The sequence below is a fragment of the Panthera onca genome, chromosome B4 (assembly GCF_046562875.1).
Source record: "Panthera onca isolate mPanOnc1 chromosome B4, mPanOnc1 haplotype 2, whole genome shotgun sequence".
NCBI lineage: Eukaryota > Metazoa > Chordata > Mammalia > Carnivora > Felidae > Panthera > Panthera onca.
The window spans coordinates 109,851,619-109,877,812 of record NC_138345.1 but is presented as its reverse complement, the minus strand read 5'-3'; the positions used below and the strand labels follow the sequence as shown (position 1 = coordinate 109,877,812).

The 26,194-nt window shown below is 36.7% G+C and overlaps 3 protein-coding genes across 12 annotated transcripts in view; 2 read left to right on the top strand and 1 right to left on the bottom strand.

Annotated features, from left to right (window-relative positions):
• Positions 1 to 10,609, top strand: part of CEP290 (centrosomal protein 290) — a 90,975-nt gene extending 80,366 nt beyond the window's left edge. For 2 of the 3 annotated variants that reach the window (XR_013556695.2, XR_013556694.2), the window contains 4 exons: positions 938 to 1,110; positions 3,475 to 3,620; positions 4,781 to 4,854; positions 5,607 to 5,646. Coding sequence is in view for 1 of the 3 variants with exons in the window: in XM_078449630.2 (XP_078305756.2) it covers positions 938 to 1,110; positions 3,475 to 3,616; positions 4,781 to 4,854; positions 5,607 to 5,701; positions 9,281 to 9,360; positions 10,379 to 10,609 (795 nt within the window). In the remaining 2 variants the exon portion in view is untranslated. Of the gene's footprint in view, positions 1 to 937; positions 1,111 to 3,474; positions 3,621 to 4,780; positions 4,855 to 5,606; positions 5,702 to 9,280; positions 9,361 to 10,378 lie in introns of those variants that run through there. The other variant, XM_078449630.2, reaches the window with a different exon arrangement.
• On the bottom strand, positions 9,590 to 25,038 carry RLIG1 (RNA 5'-phosphate and 3'-OH ligase 1). 4 transcript variants are annotated; one of them, XM_078449633.2, is made up of 7 exons: positions 24,937 to 25,038; positions 19,910 to 20,027; positions 16,838 to 16,933; positions 15,948 to 16,064; positions 14,322 to 14,519; positions 12,898 to 13,067; positions 9,590 to 11,602 (listed from the first exon to the last, which is right to left on the bottom strand). In XM_078449633.2, exons 1-7 carry the CDS (start codon positions 24,988 to 24,990, stop codon positions 11,414 to 11,416), a joined length of 942 nt encoding a protein of 313 aa, XP_078305759.2. In that variant the 5' UTR covers positions 24,991 to 25,038; the 3' UTR covers positions 9,590 to 11,413. The 4 variants fall into 4 exon arrangements, with proteins under 4 accessions (XP_078305759.2, XP_060512821.3, XP_060512822.3 ...); XM_060656838.3 differs by lacking the exon at positions 24,937 to 25,038 and adding an exon at positions 22,938 to 23,207; XM_060656839.3 differs by lacking the exon at positions 24,937 to 25,038 and adding an exon at positions 23,007 to 23,204.
• The window catches only part of ZC3H11D (zinc finger CCCH-type containing 11D), a 41,831-nt gene continuing 38,853 nt past the window's right edge, over positions 23,217 to 26,194 (top strand). Inside the window, exons 1-3 of one of the 5 annotated variants that reach the window (XM_060656835.3) lie at positions 23,217 to 23,332; positions 23,799 to 23,921; positions 26,065 to 26,148. The gene's annotated coding sequence lies outside the window, so the exon portion shown is untranslated. Of the gene's footprint in view, positions 23,393 to 23,440; positions 23,704 to 23,798; positions 23,922 to 26,039; positions 26,149 to 26,194 lie in introns of those variants that run through there. The other 4 variants (XM_060656831.3, XM_060656833.3, XM_060656834.3 and 1 more) reach the window with 4 other exon arrangements.

Genomic DNA, 26,194 nt, shown 5'->3' with positions numbered 1-26,194 from the left:
GAAATTGAGATTTTTAAACTGGTTACAATAGTATCTGAATATATTGTGAGGCCATAGTGGTAGTGTGCTTTGCATGGATGTTTACTAGTGGAAATAATTTATGGTACTTACACATAGTTTGTGCTCATAGCTAGGTCTCTCAAATATTCGTCAAAACAAAACCTCTTTTAAGTGTGTTAAGACATTATCCCATTATTCTATAAATACTATGACAAATGTAACCAAACAAAACGACAAATTTATTGTTTTTAATTTTTTTAATGTTTTTTGTTTTATTTTGAGAGAGAGAGAGAGAGAGCACGAGTGGGGGAGGAGCCAAGAGCGAGGGAGACACAGAATCTGAAGCAGGTCCAGGCTCTGAGCCATCAGCCCAGAGCCTGATTTGGGGCTGAACTCACAAAACACGAGATCATGACCTGAGCCAAAGTCAATGCTTAACTGACTGAGCCACACAGACACACCAAAAATGACAAACTTAAAGCAACCGCTAGAGTAAAATACTTGCAAATGTATTTTTTTAATGTTTATTTATTTATTGTGAGAAAGAGTACGGGTGCATGAGTGCAGGAGAGGCAGAGAGAGAGAGGGAGAGAGAATCACAAGCAGGCTTTGCACTGAAAGTGGGGCTCGATCTTAACAAATCGTGAGCTCGTGACCTGAGCCAAAATCAAGAGTTGGACGCTTAAGTGACTGAGCTACCCCATGTGCCCACAAATGTATTTTTCTAACCTGGTTTACATCATCTGTTGTTCTAATTATTATGATCATACTGCTGTTTTAGAGTAAAGGAAACATTGGATTTTTATTAGAATTTTAATCAGCGTTTAGAGCTCCAGGTTACTTTTGTTTTCTAATTTGTGGTGGTAATTTTGAATATATTGCATCTATGAGAGCAGTATTGTTTTGTCATCATGTACTAATTAGCCTTTAATGATAGGAGACTGAAGCTGCAGAGAAATTGCGGATAGCTAAGAATAACTTAGAGATATTAAATGAGAAGATGACAGTTCAACTAGAAGAGACTGGCAAGAGATTACAGTTGGCAGAAAGTAGAGGTCCACAGCTTGAAGGTGCTGACAGCAAGAGCTGGAAATCAATTGTTGTTACAAGGTAGGAACAAATAATTTATCATTTGCACAAAGTTTAATCAGTTCCAATGCTGCCTTTATTGTTTCAAAAGAATAGGACACTACTCTGATTAATTTAGTTCTTTCCTGATGAACTATTTGGTTGTTTGCTTTAATAGGATACTTTTGGCAGTGCTAGGACAGAAAAAAAAAAAAAGTGTTTTTTTCTTCCTTCAAACATTTAATGAACGTGGGTGGCAGGATATGGACACACCGGGGCTGGGGCTGGGCTGAGGGTGTTGGAGCTGGGTCCTTGGTTCCTAACACAGTACTGAGAGCGCTCAGAATCCACTCCCCTGCTTCCCAGTTCTCTCTTAACTCTGTGAGAAGGCTAGTGCGAGGGGGTAAAAGGAAATAATGTGTGATAGGTATCAGGGAAAAGGGGTCTCTTTTGTCTGCTTGGACCCCAGCTGAGGTGCTCAACCACCGACTCTATCCAGTAGACTTCTTGGTTGGTCCTTTATTTCCTTCTACAATCACACGTAGACTCAGAAGGGATTTTGAGTTACTTTGAGATTTTTTAAGCAGATAATATACTCAGTACATACTACATGCCACACACTCTGCTTCACGTTAGATGTATCTCTAAAAGGCCGACTTTGTCTGGTTCCTGTGGAACCAGGTGGTTTCCATGACTTTGGAATACCTAATTCTCACTGTGGCCTTAAATAAATTACAACTCTTCTGTGAGTTCAAGTTTTGTTGTTGTTTTTTTGATCTATAGAGATGGTCGTCTGTCTTTCCTTTTCTGAAAAGGGCTCTGTGAAGCTACAGAAAAGATTATTAATGTGAAAAGGGTTTATAAGCATTTGAAAGGGGTGATATTTAACCATAATTGAAGAGGACTTTGCCTTATACATAATTTGTGTGTTTTTAATCTGTGCACTGTACAGGTAACTGAGCACTGGGTAAGGCCTTCAGTAAACTCCTGAAAAAGTTATGTAAATTATGTAGAATCCACTTGACAGAGTGAAGGCTAATCCTGTCTGATCTTTGACCTCAAGAACCTCCCTAAATTCAAAAGAAAAAAAAAAAAACTTGTTAAGATCTGCAGCTGGGATTATACACCCACCTCAGTGAAGTGTTTAGAGATCTCTTCTGGGACCCTTGACACATTAGATCTCTCCCATGCTGCAATCTTCATAGATGTTCTATTTACTCAACAGACCAATGACATCTGTTGTCATCAGTCCTTATACTGACTGCTAAGACAGGCCGGGTGATGCCGCAGCTATTATGTATGGGGTGATCAGAGAAGATTGGGTGGCACTTGAGCAGAGAATCGAATGAAGTGAAGGAGTAAGCTTCTGGTATTTCATCCCTTCGGTGGAGTCTGTCAGGTTAAGAACACTCCTTTCTGATCATGGTTTCTCAGATTTATCAAAAACTATTTGAGGGGCGCCTGGGTGGCTCAGTCGGTTAAGCGTCTGACTTTGGCTCAGGTCATGATCTCACAGTTAGTGAGTTCAAGCCCCGCGTCGGGCTCTGTGCTGACAGCTCGGAGCCTGGAGCTTACTTCGGATTCTGTGTCTCATTCTCTCTGCCCCTCCCAACTTGTGCTCTGTCTCTCAAAAATAAATAAATGTAAAAAACAAAAACAAAACCATTTGAATGTATTGAAATAATAATTTCTGTTCCTTGTAATGTCCTTACCTGATTTTGTTGCCAAAGCATTCTTTTTCTTTTCTGTGGGAAACTTTGAATGTTATAAGCATTGTCTCCCTTTAAGGTGGTATGATATGTTTTTTAAATCATTTTGGCTCAATGTTTTAAAATTTCCTTTTGGAGTCTAGATTTTTTTTAAATTATTGGTCATTTCTTTAAAGGTTACAGATCTATTCAGATTGTCATATACCATTTTCTCACCCATGCTTTTGCATATTTTTCCTCTCCCAATAGTGTCCTTTTGGTTTTGCTCTACCTGAGTACCTTTTTTTGTATGCTTCTATGCAGGTATACATAATGTATGTATGAACTGCTTAGTTTGTGATTTTTATTTCTGAGACTACCCTGTAATACCGAATTTGATAATGTGATGAATTGCACTAATTTTTGGTTTGTCACTGAAAAAAAAAAAAACTAATTGTAATCTTTTTGCTAGTGATCAAACAGGCTCCATCCTTGTTTATAACCTTGGGAAACACCTAAATCCTCTATTTTAATTGGCTTGTTAATTAGGGGTACTTATCCCTTGTTGTCACCTAATGCTAAGTAAATATGCAGCAGTAAAAGATTTGAATAGAAGAAGCAGTGTAAGATACTCTATTATTTTTAGTGCAATGACTTGAACTGGCTTTTAAATCAATGAATTATTTCCATGTCTACACTATTTTTTCTTTACTTTTAGAATGTATGAAACCAAGCTGAAAGAACTGGAAACTGACATTGCCAAAAAAACGCAAAACCTTACTGATCTTAAACAGCTTGTAAAACAAGCAACAGAGAGGGAACAAAAAGCTAAGAAATACACTGAAGACCTCGAGCAACAAGCAAGTAATTTTTCTTTCCGAGAAAATAATGCATTTCATCTCAAGCCACTTCTTGGCATTATCTTATGTATATAAAAATGAACTCTTGGGGCAACTGGGTGGCTCAGTTGGTTAAGTGCCTGACTTCACCTCAGGTCATGGTCTTGCAGTTCGTGAATTCAAGCCCTGCATGGAGCTTCTGCTGTCGGCGCAGAGCCCGGCTTCAGATCCTCTGTTCCCCCTTCTCCCTGCCCCTCGCCTGCTCAAGCTCTCTCAAAAATAAGCATTTAAAAAAAATTTTTTTTAATGGAACTCAATTCCTCCCCTAGAAGGCCCCTCTTAAGTGAATGGCACCACCATTCAACGATTTGTTTAAGCCAAAAACCTTAGATTATCAATTCCTTCTTTCGCACCCCATCTTTTTCATTAAATAACATCAGCTCTTATTTTCAAAATAGATCTCAAATTTGACGTCTCCACACCTCCAACACTGTCAGTCTAAGCTATTCTCTCACATGTGAACTGTTACAATTTCCTAACTGGCCTCCCTGCTTCCACTCTTGCCTTGTTTCACTTTGTCCCTATTCCTGATCTCTTCTCCACATGGCTGAAGAGTCAGCCGTTTAAGTATAAAGAAAATCCTAGCACCCTGTCCTCAGAGTCTTCTGGTGGTTCCCCATTACCCCAGAATAAAATTCTAAAGTACTCTGCATAGCCTATAAGGACCTATGTGGTCCGGCATCTGGTTTCCTTTCTAGCCTCATCTTTGCTTTCCCTCATTCACACTGACCTTCGAGTCCTTTGAATTGGCCAAACTCAAGCTTTAGGATCTTGCACTTGTTTGCCTCTGTACCGAAATATTTTCATAGCCCCCTAGATCTCTGATAAAACAGAGGCTCCTCAGACCTTCCTTAGCCCTTCATCTACCTTCCATGGCTCTCCATCCTCTTACCCTGAGTTATTCTTCTTGATAGTCCTTCCTTCCTCTGGCACATTACTATATCCTCAGTGCCTGGGCAAGCAGTACTCAGTAATTATCGAATGATTAGTGAATGGAACACCATAGATAAGTGCTCATATGTGCTTTTGGAAAACCCCACATTCAAGATGCTTTACTGAAAATATGTATCGTTCTAAAACTCTAGTTCCATATCAAACTTTGCTCTCTTTTTATTGTGCCCAAAGATTGAGATTCTCAAACATGTTCCTGAAGGTGCTGAGACAGAGCAGAGCCTTCAACAGGCGCTTCAAGTTCTAAGGTACATTATCTGTTCATATGACTACCATTTAAGAAAAAAATCTTTTGATGTAACCAGGTTTGCTATATCTAGAGATTAGGATTTTTCAAACTTGATGCCTAACAGGCTTATCAGTCTTATTTCATCCTTCTAATGCCAATTACTCTTTTATATAATAGATGCTGAAAAAAACAAAACAGGGTCAACCAGATCCTAATTTGCCCAGAGGCAAATATTAATTAATGAAAAAAATTATTTACTTTCCGGATTCTGTGTGGAATACTCCCATGAGGTTCCTCCAACAGGAAAACTCTTAAAAATGATATCAGATCAGGGGTGCCTGGGTGGCTCAGTGGGTTAGGCGGCCGACCTCAGCTCAGGTCATGATCTCGCGGTTTGTGAGTTCGAGCCCCGCGTTGGGCTCTGTGCTGACAGCTCAGAGCCTGGAGCCTGTTTCAGATTCTGTGTCTCCCTCTCTCTGACCCTCCCCCGTTCATGCTCTGTCTCTGTCTCAAAAATAAATAAACGTTAAAAAAAAAAAAAAAATTAAAAAAAAAAATGGTATCAGATCAGACTTTACAAAACAAAGAATTTTCATTTTGACCTCAGTTTGAGAATGGTAGCATTACAGTAGTGAGAGTAAATGAATAAATGTTTACCTTTATAACTATCAGCAAGTTATAAGCAATGAACATCACACAGTTTATAATACTTGTATTTTATGAAGCAATGTCTGGTTTTTGTTATTGTAATACATAATCATTGTGTTCTAGATTAGCTAATAGACAGCTGGAAAAAGAAAAGGCAGAATTAATCCATCAGTTAGAAGTTAACAAAGACCAAAGTGGAGCTGAAAGCACCATATCTGGTAAAGTATTTTATAACATACTTATAGCATGTGAGCTAACCCAAGTGTTTTAATTAGGGTTTGCCTTTTTTATTTATTCAGATTTTTGATGACTGTATTCGTATAAAGTCAAATCGCTGGAACAGGTTTTTAGAGCTCTTTGCTTCTTCCAACAATAATGTTCCTATTGAGTCCTTTAAGTTGTTTATAATATTGAGTAGCAGGTGCTCAAGTGTTTTTCTCTTTGTGTTCCATATGGTGTTAACATTTAATCATGATACAATGCTAAGCAATGAATACTAGGTCTCTTGATTCCATTTTCTAAGTACAGGCCCTTTTAAACCCTCTGAACGTTATCTTCTAAATGTTGTCATCTTATTAACTTAAAATTAACTACATATAGTAAACATTGCCTATATTTTTTCTCCTTTTACAAAGTAAAACAAAGTCTAGCCTTCTACATGCTTCTGTTCAGAAGTGATCATTCTACTGCTGTGTGCATATGTATACATAATGCATATATGCATATATGCATATGTGCATTATGTATACATACACACACAATTAATGGTTGATCCTCATTATTTTCAGATTCTGTATTTGTGAATTCAGCCACTCACTAAAATTTACTTGTAACCCCCAAAACCAGTACTCCTGGTGCTTTTGCAGATACACAGCACTGAAAAATTTAACTTTTGACCCGTGTTTTTCAGATGAGATGCAACAAAATGAAGCTCTGCATTCTTATTTCAGCTCTCATATAGATGAGAGACGGTACGAGGTTATGGAGACAGTATGAGACAGTACAGCATAGGGTGATAAACTGGTTCTGGAGCCAGCTGGACAGGGTTTAAATCCCAATTCTGACACTTACTAGTGGGGCAGCCTCAGAAGAATCACTTGATACTTCTGAATTTTTTCTGAACAATTTTTTTTAAAACACAACAGAATTGACCAGGGGCGCTCAGTCAGCCACTGGGTGGCTCAGTTGAGCATCCGACTTCAGCTCAGGTCATGATCTTGCGGTCCGTGAGTTTGAGCCCCGCATCAGGCTCTGTGCTTGACAGCTAAGAGCCTGGTGTCTGCTTTGGATTCTTTGTCTCCCTCTCTCTCTGCATCTCCCCCACTAGCACTCTGTCTCTCTCTCTCAAAAATAAACATTAAAAAAAAAAAATTGACCAGAATGAGTTGTTTCCAGGATTTAAAATTTTAATCTATGTGAGATCTGAGTATGTATATGTATGTACGTTTTCCCTATGAGTAACGGTTTAATATTCACTAATTCATTGTTCATGTTGACTTTTTAGAACATCACTGTAAACAAGAGTCATTTGTTCATTACGTATATTTGATAGCCTGATGGAAATGGCAAATTCTGTTCCAAAGAATTATACCAATTTGTATCTGAACAATCTTGGATTATTTCATACAGCTTTTTCAGTATTCCACCACATATTCTTGTTACTACTGTGTATGAGCTATCATGTAGGAGTTGTACCAGACACTATGCTAAGTGCTTTAACAAGGATTTTATAACTTTGATAACCCTGTGTGGTGGGTACCATTGTCTTCATTTCACCTGTGATCTTTACCTTAAAGAGGCTAACACGGTCACAACAGCTAGAAAGTGAGAGAAGTAGGATGAAACCTAAATCTGAAACTCCAAAGCCCCTCACTGTTCTCAGCTATTGATGACAGAAACTGTATTACTGCCAAGAAGCAACTAAAAATAGTCAAGTCAGTCTCCAGGATCTCTTAAATTTTTTTTTTAATGTTTATTTATTTTTGAGAAAGAGCATGAGCAGGAAGAAGGGCTGAGAGAGGAGACACAGAATCTGAAGCAGGCTCTAGGCTGAGCGGTCAGCACAGAGCCCAGTGTGGGGCTCAGACCCACAAGCTGTAGGATCGTGACCTGAGCCGAAGCTGGACATTTACCCGACAAGCCACCCAGGTGCCCCACAACAGGATCTCTTATCGCAGCCAGCTTAGTGTACTAGACTAGCACAGTACCAAAGACTTGTTAATACTGTTGACGTTAGGCTAGTTCTCTCTAAACCTCACTTTCCTGAGAGGAAATTTCTGAACCCTATATTCTTCATCTTTTTAAAGAAAAGGGGCGCCTGGGTGGCGCAGTCGGTTGGGCGTCCGACTTCAGCCAGGTCACGATCTCGCGGTCTGTGAGTTCGAGCCCCGCGTCAGGCTCTGGGCTGATGGCTCGGAGCCTGGGGCCTGTTTCCGATTCTGTGTCTCCCTCTCTCTCTGCCCCTCCCCCGTTCATGCTCTGTCTCTCTCTGTCCCAAAAATAAATAAAAAACGTTGAAAAAAAAAAAAAATTTAAAGAAGATAGATAAGGATACCTATTATATTTCAAAGACTGTTAAGGTTCAAAATCAAACCAAAACTGTCTTGGCAATCCTAAAGCACTATTTAAATACAAAGTAGCAACAAGAATATATGGGAGAATATTGAAAAAGTTGTATGAAATAGTCAAGTATTGTTATTAATTGGTATAATGCTTTAGAACAGAATTCACCATTTCTATCAAGCTATCAAATATCATTAAACTAACTTTCAGGAAGTGCTATACATAATAATCATTTTTGCTGCACTATTTCATTACTAATCTTTGTAACATATAGCATCCCAGTGATTAAGAACCAACTCTATAAAAAATCATTAGCACTTTCTACAAAGGTGAGTGAAATTTTGAAAAATATTTTTCTCTGCTTTCCAAATTAATATGGGTTCTGCTAACTCTATTCCCAACGGAAAGGATGAGGAAAATATTTCCTGTCTTCAACTTATAATTAGGGGACCATTCCAAATGATCCTTAATAGAAATATGCTTCCTATCTCATTCATGAAAATGTCAACTGCCCATTATATTTTCAAACTTGAGCATTACTTTTAAAATTTTACCCTTCAATGGCTGCAAAATATAACCTATGTAGTGTTTAAAGAAAATGGTTCTAGCAAAGAGGGCAATTAAATAAATCCTACATGTCCACTGATTCTCATTATAAAATTAGAGATATGTTAACTCCAGGTGAGGGGGGTGGTAAGAATCTAATAAATTAAAGCCTTTGTGCTCTATTTGTGTACTTAATGTTTTCCAACCACGGTATTTAGGGTGTATTATCCACACTGCCTACCAAGTTTTTCACGTAGTAATTACACAGTAAATGTGTATTGACCGATACAGAACAGCCAGTACTGTTGGGTATCGGGAGCCTTGGCCAATACCCAACTTGGGTTGGAGCCCCTTCCCTAACAAACAGTCTACTTACTCTTTTGCTGTACTTTGAGTACCTAACAATTTTTCCTGGCTCTATATTTTTTCTCTGGAAAATAATTTCTCCCATATAAAAATTAAGCTGATTCTACACATTTAATACCTAGCATATTCCTTTTCTCTTGGTCTGCTACAGAATTACCTGAGAGGTAGCATTACAGTATTCACATCCTGAAAAGTGTTCCAGTCATAAAATGCCATATTTTTCCAGGTTCTGGTTTCATAAGTTTTCTACTTACGTTCTCTAAAATAAATCCTTTGTCAGAGTGGGGAAAAGTGGAGTCTAATTTTTATAATTTTTTTGGCAGATCTTGATCAACTAACGGAAAAGGTCAAAGATTTAGAGACACAGCTCAAAACCTCAGATATAGAAAAGCAGTATTTGAAGGTAATTAATTTTATCAAATTATAATATTATAAATGTTTTGTGAAAATAGCTGTTAAAAACAAATTTTATGAACACTATCTATGAGTTTAAGTATGCATCCTAAAAACTCCTGGGGTTACATAATATACTTAATATTTTGACCTTAACATTTCAGAGTTCATTATATTTATCGATGTTAAAAATACTGAAGAGCTACAAAAAAAAAAAAAAAAAAAAAAGACAAAACAAATAGTATTAAAGAGTAAATTTATTTTTTAATTTTCACAAATATAGCTCATTATTTTAATATATTTTCTTAAGTTTTGGGTCACACTGGGAACAGTGCCTTTTATTTCCTTTTGAAATTCTTTTCAAGAATAGCTCCTTTAAAGAAAGATACTTGCTATGCTTTATCTCTTAAAGAATCTATAAACAGAACAAGAGAGCATGAATTGGAGAATTAACTAGTAATCACTGGCTATTCTAAATGGTCACTAAAGTTCAAATGGTCCCTTTACCAGAGGCCTCTTATCCAGGTAGAAGTTCTAGAGTTTCCCTAATCCTAAATATATATATATATATATACACACACACACACACACACATATATATGAAGTTGACTATTAAAAAAAATAGGTATTTGTAAAAATATACATGAAGCCTAAACCAAAGAATCTTAACATAACTTGTGTAGTGAATAGCCAAGTCTTTGATTATCTCAGTGAGAGTATCTGATATGCTTTTGGATAAAGATTAAATATCCACCCCCTACACACACAATTTAAGAACTGATAAATTCCAAAGACTAGGACATAATTTACAGAACAGTTTGATTTGCCAGTTAACAAGTTTGTTACTTAAAACCTTGTACAGTGATACCTTATTAACAGAATCCTAAGAAAATACTTATGCCTATATAGTTTCTATTTGATTATTCAAGTTACTTTGGATTTTATGTTTGTAATTACATCTCTTTAGTTCAAACCTAAATGTATTTTATTCCTACCTATACCTTTTAAAGTTATCATGTTTCTATTAGGAGGAAATAAAAAAGCTGAAAAAAGAACTGGAAAACTTTGATCCTTCATTTTTTGAAGAAATTGAAGATCTGAAGTATAATTATAAAGAAGAAGTGAAAAAGAATATTCTCTTAGAAGAGAAGTTAAAAAAACTTTCTGAACAATTTGGAGTTGAATTAAGCAGTCCCGTTGCTGCTTCTGAACAGTCTGAAGATGAAGAGGAAAGTCCTGCTAATTTCCCCATTTATTAAGGACCACCTATAACTGTAGTTTTATTTATTTATTAACTTTGTAAGTTAAAACTCCATCAGGAAATCAAGTCTCTGACCTACATGATTTCCATCTCCATATCCTGTACCTTGGAAGGTTTAGTAAAATTTACTAGATATCCAATTTAAAATTAAATTGGAAATTTACTAAAATGTAGTGAATTTTAAATTTAGTAATTTAAAATATGAAATTTTAAACATTAGAAAAGTATATTTTTTTAGATTTTTAAATTATGTCTATCAAATGAGCTATGATGAATTTCTGTACATTCATAATATTTAAGTTTTTTAAAGAGTATGAGGGTGAACTTTAATAATTTTAACATTTAAAATTGGACTTTTACATATACTTACATACTTATATAAGACTAATTTTATATATATGTACATGTATATAAACACGTTATGAGGTTACAGCTATATGTTTTGTTAAGTGTCTAGTAAGATTAAATTGTTTTTTAAATTCTTTAATTCTCAAAATTAATGATCCAGAATTGTTTAACTGATGTTTTTAAATTACTACCCAGTAATGGTAGACAGAATCCAACCTTTGTACAAGGTGGGGAGATTACTATTACATTTTTTTAAGTTTAGTGGTTGAAATTCACTTGCTGCTTCTAAATAAAATCTTGAATAGACATTTGCAACTGGGAAATTCATTTCCTGAAATGCTAGAAGATGTATTGCTATATTAGACACTGAACCTTGAGATTTTTTACCTTCTCCACATGGCAGAATATTCAAGGTTTAAATATAATAAAGCTGTTTTTTAATTGCATTTCTAGTTTATACATCAAGTATGATATCTCTGAGTCTGCCAAATTTCTGATTATCTATTTTTGAAAGAAGATTAAACAAACTCTTAGTATCAAAGGCATGGTCATACTTGTTCAGGTTCATGTTGATAATAACAGGTTTTGAATTCATGTAAGTATCTGGAATTGGCCAGCATAAACCAAGATGATGGCGATGAACCTAAAAAGAGAAAAAAGGGTATTTAGAACCTAAAAAGAGAAAGAAAGGGTATTTAGATTTTAGATTTTATTAGCTTCATTCACTTACAAATATTTGAGTGCCCACCATCTGCCAGGCACTATTTAAGGCTCCACTTTCTTACCCTTTTTTTTTTCATAGCTGTTCTTCTCCTGACATATTATATATTTACGTGTTACTGTCTATCTTCCCCATTAGACTGTGAGCTTCATGAAGGCACAGACATTGTTTTGTTGACTCTGTATTTCCAGCACCTGGAAACATGCCAGGAACATAATCAGGGGCTCCATAAAAATGTAATGGAGTCTGTTGCTGAGTGCAGAAGCTAGCCAATTGAAAAATATGGGTGGAGAGGCATTCTAAATATCATGGGGTAGAATGGTGCTTTTTGCTCTGATTGCAGTTACTTAAGTATGGTTAGGACATATACAGTATGGGTATGTTTGGCAGCTGGGGGTGTACAGCAGTTCCAGAAAGTGAAGCCAGGGTCCTGTCATGAATAATCTTTATGCCACTAAGCAGTTTTATGTAGCAAAGTAACATTTTCACTTACTGTGAAGAATGGACAGAAAAGGGAGAAGACTGAAAGATAACATTTAGGAAGGTGATATAGTAAATCAAGCATGAATTTTGGCTTAACTTAAAATTAAATGCCAACTGGTTGGGGAGAAGTATATATTCAATAGATCAGAATCTTTAAGAAATAATTTTATGTATGAAATAATGGAGAGAGGGGTTAAAAATGCTATCTAATGTTTTGAATTGCTGGGAGTTGGGGTTGGTATGACGAAGGTCCAGTTTTGAACATTACTAATTTCAGGAACCTGTCCGAAATCGAGTAGACAAATCCAAGAGACAGAAAGGGCACAAAGTATAAACTAATTGATTCTGTAAATATTAACTGTCACCCTGGCACTTTTAACTCAAATTCTATAATCAAGTTTGGGAAATGCGGAGTTAAACTATGCTGATTATCTCAGAGAGCATTCATGTGCAACATCCACAAGAAGGGAATATGTAATGTGCAGTTTTTCCAGACATTTTCATCAGCTAAATTCTGAAGGCCATGTAGGACAACCAAAGCCCCAGAAAATGAATCCATATTGGGAAACATTATTTTATCATATAAAGAATGGTGGCATGTGAGATGAGGAAATTAAATTTCTTTACAACACATTAGAATTAACTGCAATTTGTACAGAGTATTCTCGTGCCACTTCTACTTTGTTTTAGGAACATAAGACAAAATAATCCCACAAGCTATTTTTTGCCATTACCTTGATTAAACAGCCATCATTGCAATGCCATACTATTCCTTCAATTTTACCCTCTCTGCAACCTTCAAACCAGGATAATAGATCATTGTGCTTCAAGGTTGGTAGATTTCTTATTTGAAATGCCCCATGTGGTATAAGAAGATGTAATGGATGCTTCTTGCTTCCTAACCCTAAATGGTAAAAATTTCCATTAGGCACATAAAGGTTTCAAAAAGAAATGAGAACATTTACTTCTCCAAATAAAAAAGCCTTTTAAAGCATTTAGGAATAAATTTACCAAAAAGTTTAGTTGGTTTCCTGGAAGAGAGATATACCACAAGTGATCTCATTCACAAGTGTCACCTTACCTCATTAAATCTAAATTTCACCTTCATATACTCTACACTAGGGGTCAGCAAGCTATGACCTGTGGGCCAAATCCAACCGAACACCTGTTTTCGTAGTTTCAGTGGAACACAGTTATACCCATTCTTTTAAGTACTGTTTATGGCCTTGTTTCAGAGGTATAGCCTACAGAACCTAAGTATTTATTATCTGTACTTTTACAGACGTCTGCCAAACCCTTCTCTATACCATTAGCCAAGTTCACTTATCAATGTCTGCCAAACAGCCACACTGGATCTCTGATAACTTGTATAATTACTATCGTAACTTTTTTTTTTAACTTTTTTTTTTTTTTTGAGACAGAGAGAGACAGAGCATGAACGGGGGAGGGGCAGAGAGAGAGAGGGAGACACAGAATCAGAAGCAGGCTCCAGGCTCTGAGCCATCAGCCCAGAGCCCGACGCGGGGCTCGAACTCACGGACCATGAGATTGTGACCTGAGCTGAAGTCAGACGCTTAACCGACTGAGCCACCCAGGCGCCCCAGACTATCGTAACTTCTTTATACCTGCCAATCAGTCAGCTTCTGATCTCTATACAGGATTTTCCTATTCCAGCTTTAATGTCCTTGAATCCAGCTTCATCTGCCTATCAACAATGTACTCCCCAGTGCCCTCTGGACTTAGACTCCATTCGTCATAGTACAATTCTAATGCTCATTATGCTATTCAGTGTCAATTCTTTAATTTATTCTTAGCTATTAATACTAAACTAATTACCTAGCCATGAAAAACACATAATTTTCATTCAACACAGTTCACATAAATTAAAAAAAAAAAAAAAGTTACACTTGAATAATTACCTTTCATAAATAGCTCTATAATGTTATCATAGGAAAGAATGAGAAGTTAATTCAACCTTTTGGATTAATGGTTAGAGTCATGAATAAATTTCTCCGTGGACATAAATAGAAATGGCTATAATTCTAAAAGCTATTTAACTCTAATTAGTCATTTTAGTGTGTGTGTTTTAAGTTGAACCCAGGAAGTTCTCTTTATAAGTGACAGTTACTGTAACTGAATAGGAAAAGGCTTCACTCACCATATGGGTTTCCATTAATATTTGTTCCGATAAGCTCTAGTGTTTGTTCAAGGAGATCTGATAGCGGCACCGCACTAATTTCCAAAAGACCAGGATCATCAGGATGATGCTTCAGTACCAGGGCAACTTCAAATTCATAATTAACTACAGAGGAATGCCAGCAATACTGTTTGTTGTTTTTCTCCACTGGTACCCAACCTATCAGGCAAAGAAAACACTATTACTACATTGCTGTTCTTTGGATTTAGACGTGAGGTAATTTTTACTTTTGTTGTACATTCTCAATGTTTTTTGGATGTTTATCACACACAGATTATCATTTTTTAATCAGTGATAATGTTAGCAGTTTTACTACTCAATCACAATCATTTTTTAATAATAAGGTTATTTTTTTATTCTGTTGAGGAATTAACCTGTTTGGTGATTCAGTACAGAGCACTCAGCATTCCTTTACCAGAAAATTTACCTTTTCAAGAACTGAACCTTATTTATTTATTTTTTTAAGTTTTCTCTCCACTTTATCTCCATTTTCAAGGACAACAGACCATGTATTAAGTGTTCCACAATTCACTGCACTGTTCCAATATAAACTGAATAATGTATTGATTCCACATGTATTGAACGTTATTGCTATTCCTAACTCCTGTTACCAGAATAGGATCCTTCATTGTGGACAATTCTTTATCAAACAATCACTAGGCTACATATGCCATTGTGACCGTCATATCTTTGGCCTTCAGTAGTCATTCAGGTGACTATAATAATCTTTACTGGTCCATTTGTCTCCAGGGAAACCCAACCTACTTTTATCATAATCCTGCTTTAAAAATTTAAATTTAGTTCTGCTGCACCCCTGCTTAACAATCAACGTCAGGATGAACTTCAGACTCCTTTAAATGAAATATAAACCCCTTTAAGATCTGAGCCCATTCCACATCTCCAGCCTCAACTTTTATAATGTCCTCCAGGGTCATACACCCTAAACATTCCAGCCACAGAGAAGCATTACATAAAACTTCCAAGACTCCAAATCTCTGCTCTTCATGGGAGTTTGCCTAAGCTGACCTTTCTTTCCTGCCAGCTAACTTCCTGGTTCCTAAGCTTCAGTACAGATGTCCTCTCCCCTTAGAAGCCTCCTCTAAACACCACAGGCTCATCTAGAGTTCTTCCTGTTTTCTCTGACTATACCCTGTGGATGCTTTCCTTTTAGTTCTTAAATCAGACCAATATTGCATTTCCTCTGGTGTCTAAAAGATCAAGGTTCTGATCTTCATTTCTGTATTACTAGAACCTGAGTACTCTGCACATTATAGGTACTCAAGACATAGCTGCTGAACTAAACCTTTATCTGGGGTATCTTTCCATTCAGCACACTTTTGCAAAAATTTTCACATCCCCAGAAACTATAGGTAGCAAACTAACTCAGAGAAGATTCTAAACCTGTGAGGACATTTTTAATATAAAACATCTTTATAGATTATTAATATAAATTAGATTCAGAAATTTTGTGTTATACAGATAAATACTATAAAGAACCAGATTAAAATTAAATTCTGCAATTTCTGGATCTTTTGTTCTTTTTACGAATAAAAACAAAAGCACATTTTAGAAAAGTTTTCATGATACCAGGAATGTGTCCATTTTCATCAGGCATCGGATTCCCATTTAATTGTTCTATTTCCTTCGCTGGTATCCAGCACTCTGGAACAGGTTTGAAGTCCTCCTCAACATTCCAAAAAAATTCTAAAATAGTTCAATAATTTTATATGTGGTGATGCTTTAAAAAAAAAATTAAAAAGACTGAATAAATTCAACGTGGGAACAGGTAGTAAACCCCATTCAGGTATGATAATTATTCTCCATCATCAACACCATGTGACTGCACTTCTCAGGGTTAGAGTATACTAGCACTTTAAATTTTCAATTTTGAACCCACCACCATAAGTAAATAGTGCATAAAACTCTAAAGTAGCCAGTGTTCCAGTATGTGTAGATTTATGATAAATTTTTAATACACTATAAGTATGTATATATAAATATATACATGAAAGAGTGGATATATAATGATTAATGTATGTATCTACTTATAAAATACTTAGAGGCATTTTAACGTAATAATTAAAAATACTGATAATCCTTTGAGATTTGTGTCTGATTTATAAAATTATGGACTTCTCTCTTAGATAACAAAACCAAAATGTGTTACTCTTTATAATATATATATATATATATATATATATATATATATATATATATATGTATGTATGTTTTAATAACATCAACATACTCTAATGAAGAGTCATAAAAATGTTAGGAAAACAATTTAAAATATTTTTCAATAACAATCTTTTACATATAAAGATACTCAATTACAATTTTCTTCTTTTCCCTAAGTGCTTAAATTTTAAGAAGGATATAATGTGTAGAATACCACAGCAAGAAATAAGCCAAAACTATAGATTTAAGTCAGAAAAAAATGAAAAAAAAAAAAAAAGAAAAGAAAAAGGCTCACTAACCTTTTGAGTTTTGTTTTGAATGTAGAAAATTTTTAAATCTTTTCTCAGCTAATTTGTTAGGTTTTCTATCTAGTCGAGCCCAAAGGTATGGCTGACCTAAAAAAAATATTAATAATAAAAGGGAAAAGTATAAGAGGCAAACAATAAAACTTATCTTGGAAGACATTTCAGTATAAAGTTTTTCAATAAACAGTAGGGTGACCTTCCCTAAAAGCAGCAATCCTAGAAAACAAAGGTAAATATGTATTCTAACAGACACCGTATGTGATGTATTCTTACCAGCAGTACCTGATGTAGTAAGACTGAAGTCTTTGGTTGAAGAATGGTAAACCTGAGATAAAAGTAAATATGTAACCCTGTCATAAGGACATTCCACTGCCATATTTTATTAGCAACTAGAATTTGTGAGAAAGCTACCTCTATACTAAATGGAAACATATCCAGATTATCATATTCACACTTTTCCTGAAACGTAACTGTGTGCTGTAAGGGTTAGTTCCCAAAAATCTGTAATTAGGCTGAGCTGTTTTGCATGGCTCTGATCCCTGGTTCAAGGCATGAAATAGTGATTATTAGTGATTTGTAATCATGGACCTAAGAAGTTTCAGGCAGTGTGCCTGCATTCTTTACTTACAGCAGTGAGACGAATGAGTCTTCTACCTGGTTTTAGTAAGACTCCTGGAGGGCTCTGCGGTTGAGGCTGGTTACTTAGCAGGAAGATGCCTCTGTGACCAGCAGAATATAAAATTCCTCAGCTGAGGGGTGCCTGAGTGGCTCAGTCAGTTAACCAACCGTACAACTCTTGACTTCAGCTCAGGTCATGATCTCAGTTTAAGCCCCACTTCAGGCTCTGCACTGACAGTGTGGAGCCTGCTTAGGATTCTCTCCCTTCTCTCTCAAAATAAATAAGTTAAAAACAATAAAAATCCCCAGCTGAGACTCCATTTTGGATTCCATTACCGAAGTGTGTTCTCTTCATACATCAGTGGTTCCTGATTTGAGAAAGTGTGTCCCATTAGGACCTTGGGGGCTGGGAGCAATGGAAAGGGGGGTCGGTGGGGAGGGTACCAATAGGTGCTTTCACCTGGTCTTCCCAAACCCTTTGCTGTGATGTACATCCTTACTTTTCATGCCCTTGATAATGCTGTGTACCCTTTACCTGCAATAAACTGAGGATTTGCAATCACTGTCATTTGGGGTCCTGCCCTGTAAGTTTTCTTTAATAATCCATTCATGCTTAACTGCCACTATTATACATCATACATAATGATGCATATTTAAGTTTTTTAATGTAAATATGAAAGCCTGAAAAATCTTTTAGTTTCTTCAAATATACTTTGAAATTATTGATTATAGTTTGTTTCAGACATTACGTATTACCTATTAACTATCCCAGTAAATAAGATAAAGAACCAGATTAAAATTATATTGTCATTTCTGGTTGAACGGACCTTTTGTTCTTTTTACTACTAAATATAAAAAACTCATTTCACTCATACCCATTAAGATGGCTACTACTACCAAACAAACATTTGTGTTGGTGAGGATGTGGAGAAACTGCAACCCTTGTGCACTGTGGGTAGGAACATAAATCGTGCAGCTACTATGGAAAACAGTACGGCAGTTCCTCAAAAAATTAAAAACAGAATTACTATATGAGCTAGCAATTCCACTTTTTTGAATATATACCCAAAAGAATTGAAAGCAGGTCTCAAGGAGACATTTGCCCACCATGTTCACAGCAGCATTGTTTATAAAAGCCAAAATGTGAAAGCAGCCCAAGTGTACAATGAGGGGTGAATGCCATATACATAAAACTATGTGGCACACACATAAAATTATGTGGTATATACAAACATAATGTAGTATATACACACAGTGAAATGTTACTCAGCCTTAACAATGAAGGGAATTCTGACAGGAATTACACCGCGGATGAACACTGAAATCAGCTTGTCAAAAAAAGACAAATACTGTATGATTCCAGATGTATGAGTTATCTAGAACAGTCAAAACCATAGAGACAAAGTAGAATGGTGGCTGTCAAGGACTAGATGAGGAGGAACAGTGAATTATTTAATGGGTACTGAGTTTCAATTTTGCAAGATGAAGAGTTCTGCAGATAGATGGTGGTGACAGTAGCGTAACGATGAACTGTACACTTAAAATGGTTAAGATAGTAAATTGTGTTGTGTATTTTAATCACAATTAAAAATGGAAAAATATGCATTTCAGAAAAGATTTCCTGATAACAGGAATGTGTCTAGTTTACATTTAACTGCTCTGTTTGTCTTGCTGGAATTAAGAGGTCATTTCACTATCCGCAGGAAATCACAAAGATCATTTCTCCTTTCAATGCATTTTTTGTCCTTAACTGACAATTTCTATTTTAGTTTCTAGCTCTCAAAAGGCATTAAATTGAAATAAATTAGATACTGCCAATAGTAATAAAAACTAAGGAGTTGGCAGCAGAATCAGTGGCGTAAGAACAAGCTTTAGGATTAAACATAGGTTCCATCACCTATTCAGTCATTCATTAATTATATGGTCTTGGACAAATTATTTAAGTTCTCTGAAGATCGGTTTCCATATCTGTGAAATGGAGAGGCTACTGTGCAAATTAGAGATAACATGTATAAAGCATTTATCACATTGTCTGCCTTTAATGAGTATTAAATGTTAATTACCTTTTCCTCCCTCAAGAGAAAGATAAGTGTAACATTTGTGACTTTATTATTGTGCTATTATAGTTAGAGTGCGAAGGGTTTATGAAGGATAAATGCCCCATTTCAGATATATATAGTTTGTAAAGTGATTAAAGATATTTGTAGGGGTGCGTAGGTGGCGTGGTCAGTTAAGCGTCCAACTTTGGCTCAGGTCACAATCTCACGTTTCGTGGGTTTGAGCCCCTCATCGGGCTTAGAGCCTGGAACCTGCTTCGGATTCTGTGTCTCCCTCTCTCTTTGCCCCTCCCCAACTCGCACTGTCTGTCTCTCTCAAAAACAAACATCAATAATAATAATAATAATAATAATAATAATAATAATAATATTTGTAGTAGTTTTATTTTACCTTTATAGTTAGTAATATAACAACATGTTCCATCCACTTTTTCTGTTGGAATTGCACTGTATATATCTGCATCTAATGCCTTGTGACTTATAGTTTCAGTTGCCAAAACTTTAAATGGCTTAAAAAAGAGAGAAAGAAAACTGGTTTAAGATCAACAGTCTCTACACCTTCACACATACTCCCACCTGAAATGTTCTTAATTTCACTATTTCTGAAGTATAATCTCCTGCTTACCTTGCAAGACAATTTAAAAACATTTGTCCCGTGAAATTCTCATGAATCACCCCTTCCTTTCTATCACAGCAATACCTGTTTTCCCACACAGATTTGCAATTATTCATGTTTCTTTATCCACCATAATGAGCTGACACCAGGAACCGTGTCCTATGCAGCACTGTATCCCTAGCACAGACTGTTCCATCATCCACTTGAGAACTTGACAATTATTTGCTAAATGCCTTCTATGGGTCAAGTAAGCATTGTCCTCCACACTAGGAAATATAAAGGTTAATAAAAAAAGAATACCTGCCTTTGGTAGAACTTTCATTTGAATGAGTGGGAAAATAGTAACAGAATGTGTAATACAATGTCAGGTATAATTTATAATTGATGCTAAGAAGAAAAACAAATGGGACTCTTTCAGCTTTAGCAGTAGTAAATTGCAAAACTTACGGTTTTCCTACTGTCAGGAAGAGCCACCAAGACCAACAAGAATGGAGGAAAAGACAGTTTCTGCGATTCCTACCAACTTTTTATCTGTAACTTATTTTTATTTCTGAGAAAGACTTAAGCCACCATTTTACAGTATAAATTAACATTCAACTTTCATGTGAAAAATACTGCACAATACTGGTGTGTACAGGTTTAAAACTAGTATGTGGAAGTACTATTTCAGAGGCACGTAGACTTAGGAAATTAGCACCATTCTGTTCCTGACTCAGTACTTTCAAGATAAAACAATGATCGGGGATTTATCACTAACTTCTGCAATTAGTAGCAGACGATATCAATTTAACCTGTGGTAGCAGAAGAGAGGAGGTTTGGCCCAACAGCAGTGTTTGTGTGTATTCAAATTTACCAAGGATCCTACGGAGGAGATTACTCTGATGGAGCTCTTGATGAGTCCCCAAATATTCCTTCCATAAGAATCAATTTTCAACCACTCTTTGCTAGCACCATGTCCAAAAGACAATATAAGATACCAAAGGGTACACAAAGTTCCCCGTCTCATTGAAGTCTTTAAACTGTGACTGGAAAAAACAAGGCATGTATGTTTGAAAAGTAATAGTAAATGTCAACTGAGTGATCCTCTACAACTTCTGGGTGGAAGAACTCACTGGGATAACTAAGATGATCAAAGATTTCAGAGAAGGTCTGATTCGAAAATCCCGGAAGTAATCCAGGCAAAGTGCACAGCCTGAGCAAAAATAGACAAGACTGTGCCCGGAGTGTTCACAGGATGAAAGAGACTTTACTCAAATAGAGACTTCCCTTTAAGGAGGCAAGTCTGTCACAAACACACATGGCATTTTCTGCTGCACTGAGCCCAGGCACCTCATGGTAGGTCCAACAGGCACTTCAAGAGTAGAATGGACCTGGGGCGCCTGGGTGGCTTGGTCGGTTAAGCGCCCGACTTCGGCTCAGGTCATGATCTCACGGTCTGTGAGTTCGAGCCCCGCATCGGGCTCTGTGCTGACAGCTCAGAGCCTGGAGCCTGTTTCAGATTCTGTGTCTCCCTCTCTCTCTGCCCCTCCCCTGTTCATGCTCTGTCTCTCTCTGTCTCAAAAATAAATAAATGTTAAAAAAAAAAAAAATTAAAAAAAAAAAAAAAAAAAAAAAAAAAGAGTAGAATGGACCTGATTAATGGGAAGCCTTGAATTACAGTTAAGGATTTGGATACTATGCTATAAATAATAGCGTAAGCTAATCTTAACTACAGAGGGACATGAACAGGGGCTTATTTTTCCGGGTGTAGGGTCCTTTTACAAACTACACGCCTCCACCCCCAACGTACAAAGTTGAGAATCACAGCTAGAGTGAATCACTACTTGGTTTGTTATGACTAAAAAAACACAAGTTTGGCAACTACTGCTACAGACATTTAGTAGTTAACTGCAGGGTTCTGACTAGGGAAGACCCTAACAATGATCATTCCGGGTGGCAATAAAGAACGATTAGGCAGTGCCATAAACTGTGCATAAACTATTAAGAACTATAACAGCAATGGCACTAAAAAGGATGTTATTAGGCAAAAAGTGTCAAGGTGAATGGAAAATTGGCACAAAAAGGTTCCAAGGTTCATTCTTTAATTCAACAAATATTCACCCAGTGCCTACTACACGTCAGGTCCTAAAAATTGGGACTAGAAACAAGGCAGTCTCAAAACAAGAACACGTGCAAACGATGTAAAGGGGGGTGGGAGCCTATGCCAAACGCACATGATGAATTTTGTATGATGAGTTCAAAGTACTCAATATCTGGGGATTCTGCCATCAAGGACTTTCCTACATATTAAAGAATTACCCTGATACTGGCTACTAATCATTCACCAGTACTTACTAAGGTCCCTCGATGTGTAAAACCCAGTGCTGAGAGAAACACCCAGAGTTGGGAACACTAGTTAGAATCAAGCAGGTAATTACTGGTAACAATACGTGAGATCTGATCTTTAGTGACCTAATTAGGCTAGTTGTCAACACCACCATCGTTCCTAGGTTAGAACTGGCAAAGCAAGTCTTCTACAATCTCCACTTTGTCACCACATTCTTGAAAGTAGAAACTTTGGACTGCGGTGATTATGCGAATCTTAAAGGGTCTTCCCCAAAAAGGTGGTAACCTGAGAAAAGGAACACTATTTAAGATGTGGGATTTCAATTTCCATGAGACGGCAAGTTTGAATCGCCTCATCATAAAACTTCTCTCGTAGATTCCCTCCTTTGCAACTAACAAGGTACGAGAACCTGGAGCTCGGGGAGTAGAGACCCGTATCCCAGACCTCCCCAGCGAAAATTGCAAAAAAGCTCCCGACCTGCAGGGCGGCTCTATAGCGCCCGGCAGCCCCTGAGCGGCCGCTCCACGGGGCCGCACACCTCGGTACCTGATGCTCCCTTTTGGTGGAGGGCTCCTCTTTCACCTCCGTCACAAACACACATGGCATTTTCCGCTGCACCGAACCTAGGCGCCTCATGGTAGGCCCAAAAGACAGTGCGAATGCTGAGCTCGTTTCCAAAACAGCACCCCGGCCAGGAAAGCGTCCCCTGCGAACAGCCGCCGTGCTCAAGCCACGCACACTGCGCGCCCAAGCACGGCGGCAACGCCCCCACGTCCCCCAACACCAAGCGTGGGGCGGAGACGCACGCGTAGAAGCGGCCACCTGACCGCGGCGCCTTCTGGGACTTGTAGTGCGGAATCCAAAGTACCTCCGTATGCACTCCCGCGAGCCTTGGTCCGGTGTTACCATGAACGAGATCCGTTTTCTGTGTTGTGTGTACTTAACCACACTGATGATAACTGATATAACTGATGATATTTATGAAAATTAAATGATATCAAGTTATAAGTAAAGAATCATTTCAGATGGCGATTTAACACCATTCTGGTGAAAGCTAATGCTTGTTTTCTTTAATAAGTTCCTCATTGAAGCATTATAGAAGTTTAGAGATATCCAGAGACATTTCAAGTCCTAATGGAAACAGATTTCCCAAGAGGAGTGCTAGAAAACGCTACAATTAAAACACCTGGGAACCCACCCCTCATAGTAATACAGTTTGGATTACGCCTCATTGTGCAGCATAGTATGGTTGAAATTGGTTCTGATGTTCTTTCCTGAATGCAAAGTTTAGCATTAGACTAATCCAAAACCCGATTTCATTCTCAATTTTTTTCATAGGAATCTCATTTATCTTCAGTATGAGCTCCAAAAGAATCCAAATGGCTTGAGTTGTTGGGAGTCAGTCAGCTGCAGAGCTAAAAACAGCTTTATTTGACTTAGTGCTTAAAAGAATATTGGAGGGTAAGTGATAAATTAATGATTGAATAAAATATTAAGTATTTAGTAATAGTAGCCTTTCTGTCTTGTTGAGGCTAGTATTCTTTACCAGTGAAGTTTTGACTACTGCCATTTTTATGTGCTTGGACAAGACCCACGTCTCATTTCTATAATTGTGTTATCGGCAAGAACCGTAGAGTCCAGCATTTTCCTGACTTAGCCCTTGGAAAAAATATCTATATATAAAAGAGGGTTTCCAAAGAATAAAATATCCACCCCCCCCCCAAAAAAAGCGCTATTTTTTTATTACTGGATTCACAGAGGAAGAGAAAAGAGATTTGCCATTTCAAAGTATTTACTTCCTCTTCTATCTTTTTCTCCTAGGAAAACACAAAATGGCCAAATATATATAAGGGACAGGGGCGAATAGAACACCTGATGCTGGCTGTGAGCTATTGGGACCAGACACTTAGTTAAGCACCAGTGATTTTCTGTTCTTCCAGAGGAATCCTAACAAGTAGCTTGTTTCATGGGTCTCAAGGGAACAACAATTAAATAACCCTCACAACTATCAACTGCCATTTCCCAAACTGCCACAGAATCTTCTAGATCCAACATTATGTCATTTCTGAGAGGGATCATCTTCTAAAACATTCTACTTGCTGTTTGAATAGTGGCAGCAAGGCTAACCATTCCTCAGGAAACACTCTATTTCCACTGCTTTGATTTTATCAGTGCTTGGAGCAAAGCCTTTGGCTGAGACAGAGGAGCCCAGGTTAGGGGAGAGACACAGTTCCAATTCACAGTTACAAATGGGGCTCCTATTCTAATGCGTAGCAGCCAACAGCTTTGCCTGATTCTCATAAACCTGAAGAGCCAGCAAGGAGTTACTACCAGCCCCTGTACTTAGAGTGGTATTTATTGGATCACAAACTGAAAGAAAGACTTTCTTCTCTGACTGATGTGTTAGTGTTCTAGCAAGCACCAAAGATGAAAGACACTCAATGTGAGTCTACCTTGGCCAACACAAAATACTTACAGAATTTTCAGGCCTACTCCCAGTGGTGGAGACAAATTTCCCATCACTCTTCATTATAGGGAGTAAAAATCCTCTTGAGTATGGTCACAGCTTTTCCTGAAAGACTAGAGTGAATTTCACATCAGGAAAGAAGTGAATAAGGGGTAAAAAAAAAAAAAAAGAAAAAAAAAAGAGAGTTTTGTTAAAAAAAAAAAAAAGAAGAAATTAAAGCTCCATGCTAAAGACTACCAAAATATACAGATCTATTTACTGTTCTTTGCAATAACAAAACAAAAATTCCCATCATGGTTTGACCTGTTTTTGCTGTGTCTAATGGAAATGTAATTGTCCCCAACAAACCCTAAAAGGTAAAAACCTTTTTTTTTTTTTATCCTTTCCCCTATGTTAACCATGATGTTGCATGTAATCATGCAATAATGGTGTTTGGTAACAGTATTTGGAATTAATCCATGCAGCTAAAAGCCCATAGGCAGAGAGAGAATTTATCTGGAGGAAAAGACCACTGAAAGATATTTCTTAGAGATGCTGCTCTCAGTAATTTAGGTGCTTAAAATGAATACTTTGTTGTTCTAGAGTTAGAAAATAGAGCAAAACAGAAAGCAAGATACTAAGGTTTTTTTTTAAAACATATATCTTTGCTAATATTTTCAAGGGTTTAGCCAAGTCTTTATTCTCTACTTCTTCACTTAAATACTACCCATTTATTTTTACTTTTTCTCTTATTTATAGTTATAGGCACACAACTCTTTTCTAAATTTTAGTTTATTTTATTTCTTAGATTTTACCTTAAAGTATAGATTCAGAGAGTTCATACCAATTAGTCTGTTTTACTTAACGAAAATGGGAATCCATATATCTTTATCTTATTAATTTCCAATTCAAAGTACCTTACATTTTAAAAATACATTTTGATCTACTAAACTGTCATCTCTATGGCATCTTCTACATCACCTACTATGAATAATTTTATTAAATTTTGCTACATTTTAGTTCTTTTAGTAAAAAAACTAAGATGAAGAAAGACCTCTAACTGCTGATTGAAATGTCTCATTCTGGGAATCAGAGTACTTCACCTTGTCTTCAACAATTCTCAAAATTTACAGACACTCTGGAACCTTTCTGCTATAGGAAGAAGTTATTCCTCCTTTTATGATGGATGAAAAATGAGTGAATATAGCTACAAGATGAATAAATAGTCCAGCTTATTTCCAGGTACCTATTAAAATAACACAATCTGAATGATTTTTTCCCAATTCAT

Bases quoted from the DNA above. Each gene is read 5' to 3' on its own strand.
- RLIG1 (XM_060656838.3), bottom strand. From the start codon at position 23,096: ATGAGGCGCCTAGGTTCGGTGCAGCGGAAAATGCCATGTGTGTTTGTG. The intron at 14,520-15,947 runs GTATCATGAAAA...TTTGCCTGATAG, and splicing joins TGAAAATGGACACATTCCTG to GTTGGGTACCAGTGGAGAAA. The intron at 11,603-12,897 runs GTAATGGCAAAA...TTCTCTTTTTAG, and splicing joins ATGATGGCTGTTTAATCAAG to GTTCATCGCCATCATCTTGG.